At 31.0% G+C, this 13,729-nt stretch overlaps 2 protein-coding genes across 3 annotated transcripts; one reads left to right on the top strand and one right to left on the bottom strand.

The window, feature by feature from the left end:
• The first annotated feature begins 8,949 nt into the window (after positions 1 to 8,949).
• LOC104786365 (protein VASCULATURE COMPLEXITY AND CONNECTIVITY) lies at positions 8,950 to 10,199 on the top strand. Its single transcript, XM_010511756.3, has 3 exons — positions 8,950 to 9,291; positions 9,407 to 9,612; positions 9,720 to 10,199. The coding sequence occupies exons 1-3, from the start codon at positions 9,193 to 9,195 to the stop codon at positions 9,907 to 9,909; spliced, it is 495 nt and encodes a 164-aa protein (XP_010510058.1). The 5' UTR covers positions 8,950 to 9,192; the 3' UTR covers positions 9,910 to 10,199.
• Positions 10,200 to 10,623: 424 nt separating this feature from the next.
• On the bottom strand, positions 10,624 to 13,193 carry LOC104786364 (beta-amylase 6). 2 transcript variants are annotated; one of them, XM_010511752.3, is made up of 7 exons: positions 12,844 to 13,193; positions 12,284 to 12,757; positions 12,041 to 12,205; positions 11,670 to 11,936; positions 11,363 to 11,572; positions 11,061 to 11,294; positions 10,624 to 10,968 (listed from the first exon to the last, which is right to left on the bottom strand). In XM_010511752.3, exons 1-7 carry the CDS (start codon positions 13,021 to 13,023, stop codon positions 10,765 to 10,767), a joined length of 1,734 nt encoding a protein of 577 aa, XP_010510054.1. In that variant the 5' UTR covers positions 13,024 to 13,193; the 3' UTR covers positions 10,624 to 10,764. The 2 variants fall into 2 exon arrangements, with proteins under 2 accessions (XP_010510054.1, XP_010510055.1); XM_010511753.3 differs by having other exon boundaries at positions 12,284 to 12,770; positions 12,844 to 13,137.
• Positions 13,194 to 13,729: the final 536 nt, after the last annotated feature.

The raw sequence follows: 13,729 nt of genomic DNA, 5'->3' as shown, positions 1-13,729 counted from the left end.
TTGATTCTTTAACAGAGAAGTGAAGACACTGGCCATGTTTGGATGGGTTGTATTATGCCCTACTTTTCTTCCTCCCCAACACAAAGAATCCAACCATGTTTACCCAAACCAAATTTATAAACAAAAGCAACTGCAGAAACTAGTATTGTGTATCACTTGAAGCAAAGATAAAAATATTTTACACATATCGGTAAGGTTTAATCAAAATGAGATTGGGCATTCCGTATGGACAAAAAGAAGCTTTATTGGCTTTGGTGCTAAAGTACCACATGCATATCCCAGCTAATCCTATTCCCTGTTTCTTCTATCTTTACTTTATACTAATGTGTATTGTTTATTGTTTGTTCCCATTAAATATTCATTTCAGTTGTTTTACATATATAATCCTTTTACCGATGGAAAAAATATGGAGTTTTTACTAGATCTATGAATCTATCTACATCAGTATCAAATTGTAATAGCTTTATGTCTTTGTTAAAGCATACTTCTATAGCAAACAATCAAATCAAATGTAAAACGAAAAAAAATTAGCTATATGTCTTTTCGCTAAAATCAATCTATATATAATAGCAAACCCACTTTTTTTTGTCAACTTTTAATCCAACGGATGAGATTGATTCCAGTTTTAATCCAACGGTTTAAAATTATTAATCGTGTCTTTTCGTCGCACTCCCATCTTTCAAAAATCACACCTCTTAATCTTTGCATCTCTTTGTTGTACCTCCTGGTTTCAAAAATCACATCCATACATTTTTACACCTTTTAAATCACACCTCTTAGTCTTTGCATCTCTTTGTTGTACCTCCTGGTTTCAAAAATCACATCCATTCATTTTTACACATTTTAAATCACACCTCTTAGTCTTTGCATCTCTTTGTTGTACCTCCCTGTTTCACATCTATTAATTTTTACACCTTTACATTTCACACCTCTATGTTTTACACCTCTTTGTTTATTATATATAAACTTTTCTTGACTACATAAACAAGTTTTGAAAAATTGTTTTCTGAGTATTAAAGAATTGTATTATTGAAGTGTTTTTTAACTTTCAAGCATCAATCTCTAATTCAAGGTAATTTAATTTTTTCTGCGAATGACCTGTAGTGTTTCTCTATTAGATTATTATTACTGTTAGTCGACACTATTAAGTTCATACATTAATTTTAGTTTTGTTAACTTTAGTCTCTTCAAAATTTTTAGCCTTTCCGGTTTTCATGTTTTTGCATGGCTAATGTTATTAAGTACATGTGCCATATTTTTTGCATGGCTAATGTTTTTGATTCTCAATGTGCAAGTTTTTTGACTTTCTAGAAAAACCTATTTATTTTTTCTAACAAACATGGTATAAATGTTAAATTTTTTTTTTTGTAGGATGTCCATTAGATGTTCATGATCCAGGTTAGTTTATATTTTTTTGTAAATACAGTTTTTAAAAAATTTAGTTGAATTATAATTTCTTATACTTTATGGGTTTCAAACATTTTGATAATATATAGAAATATTACAAATGAACATGGAAATAGAGAGTGCCGAAAAAAAAACCAGACATACTTATGACAACACAAAATCAAATTCTAGAAAGCGTAAACAAGACCAAATGACAAGTCAAGTTAGAAAGAAAAGATCTACTAAAGATAACTTATTTAGTCTTTGATGACTTTCTAATTTGTATATACAACTTTTAAAAAACGTAATGTATAACAGTCACTTTTAGAGTGATCTGGAATCTGCCAAAAAAAAAAAAGAAAAAACAAGAAATATATAAAATTAGTGTTTAACTCAAAGAAGAGAACATCAAAAGGTGAGATATTATTATCACTTGTTTCACCACATCGACTTCGTTTTCGCTGTCGTTTATTGAAGAACATGATGGTACCGATTCATAGACATAAGTGGGAATTCAATTCCTAATATATGGTTGATATACGGAAATAAACTACTCACCACTACAGAGCTAAAGTTCTCCATAAGAGCTCTCCGCTTTGTCTCTCTCTCTCTCTTAATTTTTTTTCCAATAATCTTGTTTCTTCGTCGTACCCCCATCTTTTAAAAATCGCACGTATTAAACCATTTGTTAATGATCTCAAAAGTTGTAATGTTTCGGTCTAACAATTGCGTTTCTTCGTTGCACCCCCAGCTTTCCATGTTGGCATCCGTTAATTTTCACACCTTTTTGTTTTACACCTCTTTGTTTATATAAAGTTGCAATGTTTCGATATAACAATTGTGTTTCTTCGTTGTACCCCTAGCTTTTAATGGTTGCACTTGTTAGTTTTCGCACCTTTTTGTTTCACACCTCTTTGTTTTCACACTCTTTGTTTTTATATATATACAGAATTTTATGGACTTTGAAAAGAGTTTTTCTTCTTTGAGTATTACTAATGATCTCACCCTTTGTTAATGATCTCAAAGTTGCAAAGTTTTGGTCCAAAATTTGTGTTTCTTCGCTGCACCCCCAACTTTCCATGTTGGCACCCATTAGTTTTCACACCCTTTTGTTTTACACCTCTTTGTTTATATAAAGTTGCAATGTTTTGATCCAACAATTGTGTTTCTTCGTTGTACCCCTAGCTTTCAATGGTTGTACTTGTTAGTTTTCGCACCTTTTTGTTTCACACCTTTTTGTTTTCACACTCTTTGTTTTCTCTATATAATAGCAAACCCACTTTTGGGGGTCAACTTTAATCTAACGGATGAGATTGTTTCTATTATCTCATCAAACGGTTTAAAATTAATTATGATCCCAACAGTTGCAAGTTTTTTTCCAATAATCATGTTTCTTCGTCGTACCCCCATCTTTTCAAAATCGCACCTATTAAACCCTTTGTTAATGATCTCAAAAGTTGCAATGTTTTGGTCCAACAATTGTGTTTCATCGTTGCACCCCCAGCTTTCCATGTTGGCACCCGTTAGTTTTCACACCCTTTTGTTTTACACCTCTTTGTTTATATAAAGTTGCAATGTTTTGATCCAACAATTGTGTTTCTTCGTCGTACCTCTAGCTTTCAATGGTTGCACTTGTTAGTTTTCACACCTTTTTGTTTCACACCTTTTTGTTTCACACCTCTTTGTTTTCACACTCTTTGTTTTTATATATATACAGATTTTTACAGATTTTGAAAAGAGTTTTTGTTCTTTGAGTATTATTAATGATCTCACCCTTTGTTAATGATCTCAAAGTTGCAAAGTTTTGGTCCAATAATTGTGTTTCTTCGTTGCACCCCCAGCTTTCCATGTTGGTACCCGTTAGTTTTCACACCCTTTTGTTTTACACCTCTTTGTTTATATAAAGTTGCAATGTTTTGATCCAACAATTGTGTTTCTTCGTTTTACCCCTAGCTTTCAATGATTGCACTTGTTAGTTTTTGCACCTTTTTGTTTCACACATCTCTGTTTTCACACTCTTTGTTTTTATATATATACATATTTTGTGGACTTTGAAAATAGTTTTTGTTCTTTGAGTATGATTAATGATCTCACCCTTTGTTAATGATCTCAAAAGTTGCAAAGTTTCGGTCCAACAATTGTGTTTCTTCGTTGCACCTTCAGCTTTCTATGTTAGCACCCGTTAGTTTTCACACCTTTTTGATTTACACTTCTTTGTTTATATAAAGTTGCAATGTTTTGATCCAACAATTGTGTTTCTTTGTTGTACCCCTAGCTTTCAATGGTTACACTTGTTATTTTTCAACCCCTTTTGTTTCACACTTTTGTTTCACACCTCTTTGTTTTCACATCTTTTTGTTTTTATATATATACAGATTTTTATGGATTTTGAAAAGAGTTTTTGTTATTTAAGTATTATTAATGATCTCACCCTTTGTTAATGATCTCAAAAGTTTCAAAAACTCGATCCAACAATTGTGTTTCTTCGTCGCATCCCCAACTTTTCATGTAGGCACCCGTTAGTTTTCATATCTTTTTGTTTTACACCTCTTTATTTATGTAAAGTTTCAGTATTTTGATCCAACAATTATGTTTCTTCGTTGTACCCCTTGATTTCAATGTTTGCACTTGTTAGTTTTTATATCTTTTTGTTTCACACCTTTTTGTTTCACATGTCTTTATTTTCATATTTTTGCATCTCTTCGTTGTATCCCCATCTTTCAAAAATCGCACCTATTAATTCTTTCACATTTTTTTCACACCTCTATGTTTCAAAAATCGCACCTTTTTGTTTTATACCTTTATTATTTTTATAAATTTCGATAGAATAATGATTTAATTTTTATTCTATGTGAATATCTTTCAAAATTGATTATCTGAGTATAATTCATTAAACCTAGATTTATATATCTTTAACATTATTCTCTTATTGTCACTGAATCGATTTTTCATTTTTATATATATAACAAATATTTTATTTAACTAATTTAGTTAATTCATCTTAGTCATTATTTATGACTTTTATATTATACAGTTAAAAAATTACCAAAAACATTTTACTCGAAATATGAAATTAACAATGTTAATCATTTCAAGTTTTCACTTTTCCGTGCGGTAACGCACGGGCCAACATCCTAGTAAGAGTAATCGAAATTGGAAATTTAATTTGCTTTCGGCAGACATTAGAACATCTTTTCTCTAGAAGACTATAAAACAATAAATTTGGATATATGCTAACTATAATTTAATCAAAAAATAGATAGTAATAAATTAAATTTATTTAATAAAACTAAAATATTAGTTAAAATGGTATTGATTTTTTTAATAGTCTTCTATCTAGCTCAATATACAGATGACAAAAAAATTAGTAAAAAAAAATATTTTAATATAATTGTAAATTCAGATAAAATAAAAATTTCTCTATTAAATAAGTATTAATTCTCAGGAAATCTCTATATACTTATTTAAACAATGTTGTTAAAGTTTAACCCTACCATCATGTGTCATATTACAAAAAATGTCATTACATTTTAATTAATATAATAACTAACAAAAGAAAAACTTATATTAGTTTATAAAATAATAAAACAATATTTTCGAAATTATTTAATAATATTACTAACAGATTCTATTTATTGTTTCAGAAATTTTAGGAAACAATAAAAAACTATTTAAAAAACTATAAAACTTAATTTTATTTATAAAACTAAGATTATATATTCATTTAATAATGACAGATATATTTTAAAACTAAGATACAACATTGCTTAAATTTTAAAAATATCTCTATATACTTATTTAAGCAATGTTAGAACTTTAACCAATTTTGATTTGACATATTACAAAAAATGTTATTGCATTTTAATTAATCTAATAACTAACAAAAAAAAAGTTTATATTTGTTTAAAAAATAATAAAATAATATTTTTGAAATTATTTAATAAAATTATTTAACAATATCTATGTATTGTTTCAGAAATTTTAGGAAACAATAACAAACTATTTAACTGGCTAAAACTTATTTTGTATACACAATATTTACTATATAAACAATATTAAGTGTATAATGTTGACAATATACATATAAATAATCTAATTATAGTTTTCACATATAAGTTAATATATAATAAAATGTTATATCAATAATTGCAATGGTGTTAATATTAACATTAATCACTATTGTAAATTTGGTATATTAAGATATCTAAACATGATCAAATCGGTTTGTAATACTAGATCACAGGTCAATACATGTTTTGTTGGGTTTTTTTATATAGAATTTACTGAATTTATAATTAACGAATTTGATATTGCACCCGAATAAAAATAGTAGTACCGACTACAGATCAAAATCGAAGTATGAAACTAAGTAAATTTAATATATAATTTTATAAAATATATAAAATAAATATTTTTCTAATATTATTTTGTAACATAGAAATTCAAATTTACGTAAATATTTTCCAACTGTACAGCGTGGGCGACTATCTAGTTTGTTGTTATATTTTAATTCTTAATTTTAACTTAGCCTAAGCACGATAAAAAAAATCCTCTCTTCTCTCTCTTCTCTCACGAGGTGTCCAGCGAACAAACACAACCACTTTTTCTTCTTGTTTTTTCCGGGCCGCCGGCGTTTGCCGGTGGTTCCTATTCAGTTTTTTCATTATTTTTCTTCTTATTTACTAATAACTAGTATGGGATTACATCAGATTTGTCGATTAAATTTCTTCTTCAGGATGGCAGTGATGTTTGTGATCGTTTTCCCAACTGAGACGAACGGTTACCAATTTTTTTCAAAACCGTTGCCAGATCCGAAATTAGAAGCACCTTTCCCAGAGATGGTTACATCGATTGATTTGATTATAGGTCTATGTGCTCTACGATGGCTAATTGCAGTTTGTTTTCTCTTTCTCATGGTGATGGTTGTGTTGGTGACTGTACCAGCGAATTGGGTTGATCAGATTCAGAGTCAATCAAGACTGAGTTTGTTTCCAACGACATCAACAATTAATCAAACGCAATCAACTTCGATTAGAGTCTTTTACTTTGGTGATCTGAAACGAAATCGTTTCTGGCTTATTTCTCTGATAGTGGAGCCAATTATTGCTTGGCGAGTAAATGTGAATTCTTTTCTGGATTTATTCAAGTCAAGCCCGTGATCTCCGTGAAGAGTTTGTCTACTCTCCATGATGACCAATATTTTCAATATTTTTGTGCAGAAGGAATAAAGCATAAGATTCAAAGACTATATTGGTGTTTTGGTCGGCGAATATGGGATCCCGGAAAGGCAAGTCTACATAGAAACAACAGTAAGGTGATGTGTGAAACTAATCGGCAGCGAAGTGTATGGCATCCCAGAAAACATGATCAAGATCCACTTCAAGCAACATATCAGTGTTTATGTTTAATCAAAGTGATGCAAAAAGCATTTGGGAGTTTCATCTATAAGGTGTTAGCCCTTAACGAGTATATTAATAAGAGACTTTACAGATTTCATCTGTTGCCTGTAAGGCTTTCGTTTGTAAAGCAGTATTACTTCCACTTTTTCATCGAAATTGTGTTCAATTTCTTTTATTTGCTTCAATGGTTGTATTTGGATGGATGTATAATGTATCATGTAACAATTTTATGATATAATAAAATTGATTTGCCGTTAAAATGTTTTTTTAACTTAGCCTATCGCATTTTTCACATCATATTTACGATTTATCTACTTTTAGTTGTTTTACTCCTTTTTCTCAAAATTAATATTTTTTTGTATTATACATATATGCTTTCATCTAATAAATGATAAAAGGAGTAATATAGTTAAGGTTTGAATGGTTGTGGAAGTTGAGTGAAGAAATCTGTTTGTGTGTTTAACCTGTTTTCTATACCATTCATAAATTATATACCGTAGTGGTGTAAACCGAGAAAAATAGTAGAAAATTGATGTAGACTGTACGCTTTTATAAGTAATAAACTAGATTTGGATCCGTGCTATAGCACGGGTTGAAATATATTTTATTATTTTTAAAATATTATATATGTAATTGTATATAATATTATTTGGATGCAACTCATACAAATAATTTTTATTGTAAATATTATTCATGGAATGTAAATGTATTATGTAAGTCTTATATTGTTAATTTTAACCCGTGTTAGAGTATATAAAATTATTAATCCGTGCTAGAGTGTGTCCAGCAACTTCTGTGCTAGAGTATATAAAAATTTAACTCGTGCTTGAGTTTGTAAGTCTTAAAATTATAATATAAAAACAAAATTCAATTTGTGCTCTAGCATGGTCCTAATTTTTATTGAACGTTATGGTTTATCAATAAAATCCGTGGAAAGTAAATTTCTAATATTGTGTTTAAAGATCTTTGGAAACAACTTGATATATGACTAAAATCTTCTAAAAATACAGTTTGAAAGATCCATGATTTTATTTATTACCATTAATATATCAATTATCAATTTGGAATATCTCCAATTAAGGTTGCACCCAATTTTAGGTGTAACCATTAATATATGAATTAATCTATAACCTATCTATAACCTATTTGTAATCATTTATAATTAATTAAAAATATAAAGTCTACAAAAACTATATTGTGTACTTCTTTTTATTAAAAAGGAGATCATTTGAAATAATTCCGCGATTATAATTTTAAATTAAATAATATAATTTAGTCACTATAATATAAACTATATTGTGTACTTCTCTTTATTTTATATTATAATATAAATAATATAAACTATGTTATGTACTTTTCTTTTATTAAAAAGAAGATCATTTGAAATAACTATGTTGTGATCTTCATGATATATTTGCTCCACGATTTTGGATTTATTATTTATTATCTATATACTCCACGATTTATGGATTTATTATTTATTATCTATATATAAAGAGTTATCTTATGAAAAGTACAGGGTTAATGTATATCTTATATATAGCCTATTAGTATGCATTTGTAACCATTTATATTTTTTATAAAGTCTACAAAACTTAAGTTGTGTACTTCCCTTTTAATAATATAATTTAATCACTATAATATAAACTATATTGTATACTTCTCTTTATTTTATATTATAATATAAATAATATAAACTATGTTATGTATTTTTCTTTTATTAAAAAGAAAATCATTTGAAATAACTATGTTGTGATCTTCATGATATATCTGCTCCACGATTTATGGATTTATTATTTATTATCTATATATTCCACGATTTATAGATTTATTATTTATTATCTATATATAAAGAGTTATCTTATAAAGAGTACATGGTTAATGTATATCTTATATATAACCTATTAGTATGCATTTGTAACCATTTATATTTTTTATAAAGTCTACAAAACTTAAGTTGTGTACTTCCTTTTTATTAAAAGGGAGATTAAGTGTGCGACAAATTGTTTTCCATCCTTTCATAGAATAGTATAATATGCTAACGGTTCAATGTATACATTACAATCAAGTTAATTATAAAAGGTTATAGTCTTATTTCCTAGTTTAACAAAAAGAAATAAGCCAACCCTACTAAAAGATACAAATATGAAATATCTACAAGAGAAATATCTTTTTCTTTCATTTCAACTTTTTTTGTTCTTCTATCTCTTTCTCTCTCCTTTTCTTCCACACCCTCATAACTTTACCCAAGACTTCTTTATATATAAAGGGATATAAAACCCATTTTGTCATAAAAGATCATTACTCATTAGACTTTCCCACTACCCATTCTCATTCCCTCTTCAACCAACATTCAGAAAGAAGCAATTTCCCTTTTTAAAAATCTTAGTTACTCAAAGAGTTAGAAATGGCGAAGATTGTAGGCATTCTTCTTTGTTTAGTCATTGTGGGCTTGGATGTAGGCGCTGCAATCCTCGGAATCCAAGCTGAAGTCGCCCAAAATCAGGTATTATATATGCATACACATATACTCTATCAGGTTAATTAAATGGTTTTTTTAGAGAACCTTGGACCTCTTGCATATGCTAAGACCGGTGTGATGTTGCATATGTGGATGCCAGGTGAAGCACATGAGGCTATGGTTATTTGAGTGCAGAGAACCGAGCCAGGACGCGTTTAGGCTCGGTCTAGGTGCAGCCGCGATATTGGTAATAGCTCATGTCCTACTCAACTTGGTCGGAGGCTGTCTCTGTATTTGCTCTCAAGACGAGTTTCAAAGATCTTCTTCCTCTAGGCAAATCTCTATGGTTTGTCTCGTCCTCACTTGGTACGTTAATAATACAACAAATCTAATCTTCTTTTGGGGCATTAATAATAATTGTATGGTCCAAGTAAAATAATGACACGTGAATGATTGGATATTTGTAACCACAGGATTGTATTCGCCGTTGGATTCGGGAGTATAGTGATCGGGACGATGTCGAACAGTAAGTCAAGATCCTCTTGTGGGTTCACACATCACCATTTCCTCTCCATTGGAGGGATTTTGTGTTTTCTTCATGCCCTCTTCTGTGTTGCTTATTACGTTTCTGCCACTGCGGCCAAAGACGAAGCTGCTAAGTGACGACAAAGTGGCACGATGAATGATGGTTCACAGGTGGGTCCTTGTCCTTGACTATATTTATATTCCTATGGTAATTGTGTAAAACTGTTTACTACTATGTACTGTATTAATCATTTAACCTAGTTTCTATTATACTATTTGCTTTATTTGAATTCGTTTCACTTATTTCGAAGTCACTTTTGTAATTTGGAGAGCTGTGTCATTTTGACTAAAAAATGAAAGCTTTTGTGTCACGCTCTGTTGTCACATGTGGGGTTAAAATGCACTAATGATAATGATGTTTGGTGGAATCTTGTCTTTGCTTCGTTTCTTGAAATTAAGTCAGTACTCTCGTTCTCTCTGTTTCTCATACACACACACCAATGTGAATCCTTGGTCACGGGAAAATTTAAAACTATCAAAACTTGAATTCTAGAAAAATAGAGTAATAATAAAGAAAAAGAGTATCAAGTAACACTATGGAGTAGAAAATTGCACAAAGCTCCGGCCTAAAATCCGACCAAAAGAGTAGTTCTTATTCCTTTGAAGAAAACTGCTTTTTGATGTTTTTCAAAATGTCTTAAGTTGTCAAATCTTGTTAGAGCTAATAAATATTTTTTATTTGTTGTGTAGTTCATGTTCACCCTTGAGAGTTTTTTTTGTTTGTTTTTTTGAACCAATCTTCACCCTTATAGTCTAGAGAGTTAGAGTTTAATGTTTATAAGAAGAAACTAGTGCTTCAAACGTAGATCATAGGATGATATATTTACTTTTATATATTTATCTCAAGTTTACATATTTACGTATTCACTTTTTCATATTTTTTACATATTTATCTCAGAAATATTGTAAGCTAGATTTTTCGCTAAGCATTCTCTAAGACTTCTTCCTCAAGAATGTGCTTCGCAGTCTAGACAGTACACTTTCATAGGGTCTAATACTCGTGTCTGTCTCTTCCAGCCATGGAAATGGATCAACTGGTTCTGTTTCTTCCATAAACGTCTCCACTGATTCATCGTTTCTCGATCTTTCCAATGGAAACAGCTTGTGATTGTACCTTTCAGGCTCTGAACAATACTCCTGAAACATAAAACAAATGCAACGTCAAAAAAATATATGAATGAATCTTAAATCAAAGACAGTTTTCTAGGAGGGGCTATTTGATTGCTTACTTGGTTCGCGTGCATTCGTTTCAAGAACATTTTAAACGTTGAGAAATTCGGTTCGCTGAGAAGCTTATCAGATAATCGGAGATATGTGAACCCAAACATCCTCGGTTTACCATCTTGGTTAATCCCATTAGGCCGTGCATTTAGTATAATCTGGTTATATCCATCTCTATCGAATCTCGGCAGCGCATTTTCACCCGCAACTTCAATCCCTTCACTCCATCCACAGCTCAAAACCTTCAAAATGAAACCATTCTAAGTAACATACAAACAAGAGTGTTATTTAATGAGATCTATTTGCTTACTTGCTGAACAAGTTCTTGAGGTCCACTCTTAGCTTTTGCTGGCTGCTCTGTGTTTCTCATCTCTAGACAAGTAAAATTCAAGATAGCATGGTGTCTACGCAACATTTTCGCAATCGCACGATACCCGTCTCTGTTTTTGAGATTGTAATAACCCGCTGTAAGTTCTGCAGCATGACTTTCAGTTTTGTACCACCAATGGATTCCAGAGACCTGATAGATAAATCAGGACGACACAAAATAAAAAACTATAAAAATCTTGATCATGTTTCTAATGCATTAAGATAAACCCTACAAGATTTTGATTTACTTTTGCAGCTAACTTGAGTTTACACCCAAGAAACACTTTATTAGCTTCATCAAGAATCTGATCACCATGGAGAAGTAACCTTTTGGAGTACCATGACAAGAAGAATTTTCCTTGTTCCTTAAGGTAAGTCCCATTCGAGTACTCAAAAAACTCAGTTTCTTCTGGAATATTATTGTATTCCCCTGCATTTTCTGGAAGTTTCCACTCAGGATGCCCAATTCTTCTAACTTCCTCTTCATAATCTGATCTAAGATACTTGTCATAACACTGTGAGATTGAAAAAGAGCAAAATAACATAAACTTATAAAGCTCTGTTTTCCTTTTTACCAAACCCTAAAGTAATTAAGAGTTTCATTTTCGTTTTTTCTTACTTGAAATTCTCCAATTCCTGGAAAAACCCATCCTTGAGTCTCACTGTAAGAAGGATATCTAAGCTCTCCAGCAGGACCAAGCCCTACTTCAATGTCTATTATGACTCCAGAGCTAATGAAATCTTCCATGTTCTCTCTAAAGCTCTTCATGTAGTCTCTGTACATCTAACGAACAGAGCAAAGATTATATAAATATACAAAGGAAACTGTCCTAGGGTTTCAAACTCAAGAGTTTTTTCATACCTCAACAGCTGTTCTTCCTTGGAAAAGAGACAAGTTATCTACAGAGAGAGACAAACACTCTTTGTTTCTATTACCACTCTTGTTCGTATAGAAGATATCTGGATTCGAATCTCCGATTTCGAGCACCCATTTCGGTATCGGGATGTTCACATCGTCTCCTATGTTGCCTCCACATCTATGAAACGACATTATAGCTTGTAGTTTCAGTCCAACGCTTTGCACGATCTCAAACAAGTTCCTGTAAGCACTCCATTGGTATTGCTTTGGACCTTTTGCTTCAACGATTCCCCACCATACATCAACCATCACTCCATCTACTTGACTCTGTTTCAGTTTCTTGAGCTGTTTCTTGAGTTTCTCTTCGTTTTCAAGAACGTTGTCGTTCGTGATGACTCCAAGCTGAAGCATGACGTACACTGGAACATAGTTGGTCAACATTTTGTCTTCATACGCCGTCGTATTGAACTCGGTCGCCTGTGTTTTCAAGCTTAAGGATTCACAAAAACACAAAACCTTAGAGTTTATCTAGAAAAAGCTCAAAGAGTCTTGTTATAACTAACTTTTGGTTCTGTTGTAGAAGAAGCAGTGGCTTGAGACGTTCTTAAAGATCTCTTCTGGATTGAGAATCTCCACTGGACTCGTTTTTTGCTTTCTTCACTTTTCACGAAAATCGAAGATCCTTTGTGGAGATTTCTTCCGTTGATCAGATTAGGGTTCATCAATCCTACTACGCTTGTCATGGTACCTTGCACTTGAAGGAACTACAAAAATCCTTTACTGGATCATTATGATCAAACACAATTGTTTTGTTTTCTATATTTCTTTTTATTTTTTCCAGTTATATTTTATCTGCCAATTTTCTGGCACGTTCGTATGCTATCAACAAAACGTGGCCATGATTTTCTTGCCCAATTGATTTTTTTTTTTGAATTTTTGTATTTTTGTTTAGTCACGTTTCTGTTCCTGATTTTGCAATTTCTCGGGAAATAGAGGAATGAATGATCATTTTCATATTTAATAAATATCTATGTGATATTTTTTTCATTTGCTTATATGACCTTATACTAATATTTAATCTGTGTATAATTGCAAGATCAGGTTGCGGCATCTTTTAGAACCCACGCCATAATTCTTCTACGGCTTCCATCAACAAAGCAAGACCCTTCAAACACAAGTGAACCTATTTGACCATTGTAGTTGATCAGATCTGTGCATGACCCAATTCTGTAATGAAAGCTGTTTTTTTCGTTGCTTTAATTCTCAGACCTAACATCATAGCAAACGATCATGAAAACTCGGAAAGATCTATTGATAGATGGATAAAACAGAACACACCATCAATGCAACATCCGATCATCCTCCATGAAGAATCTTCATGTCTAGCTAGTGTCGTACCTAATCAATCTTTCATTCCACATTATATATTTTCTAGTATAATCAAGAAGG

This window comes from Camelina sativa, chromosome 5, assembly GCF_030686135.1.
Source record: "Camelina sativa cultivar CO46 ecotype springtype chromosome 5, ASM3068613v1".
NCBI lineage: Eukaryota > Viridiplantae > Streptophyta > Magnoliopsida > Brassicales > Brassicaceae > Camelina > Camelina sativa.
The sequence above is the reverse complement of the archived record's forward strand: the minus strand, read 5'-3'. Positions and strand labels throughout refer to the sequence as shown.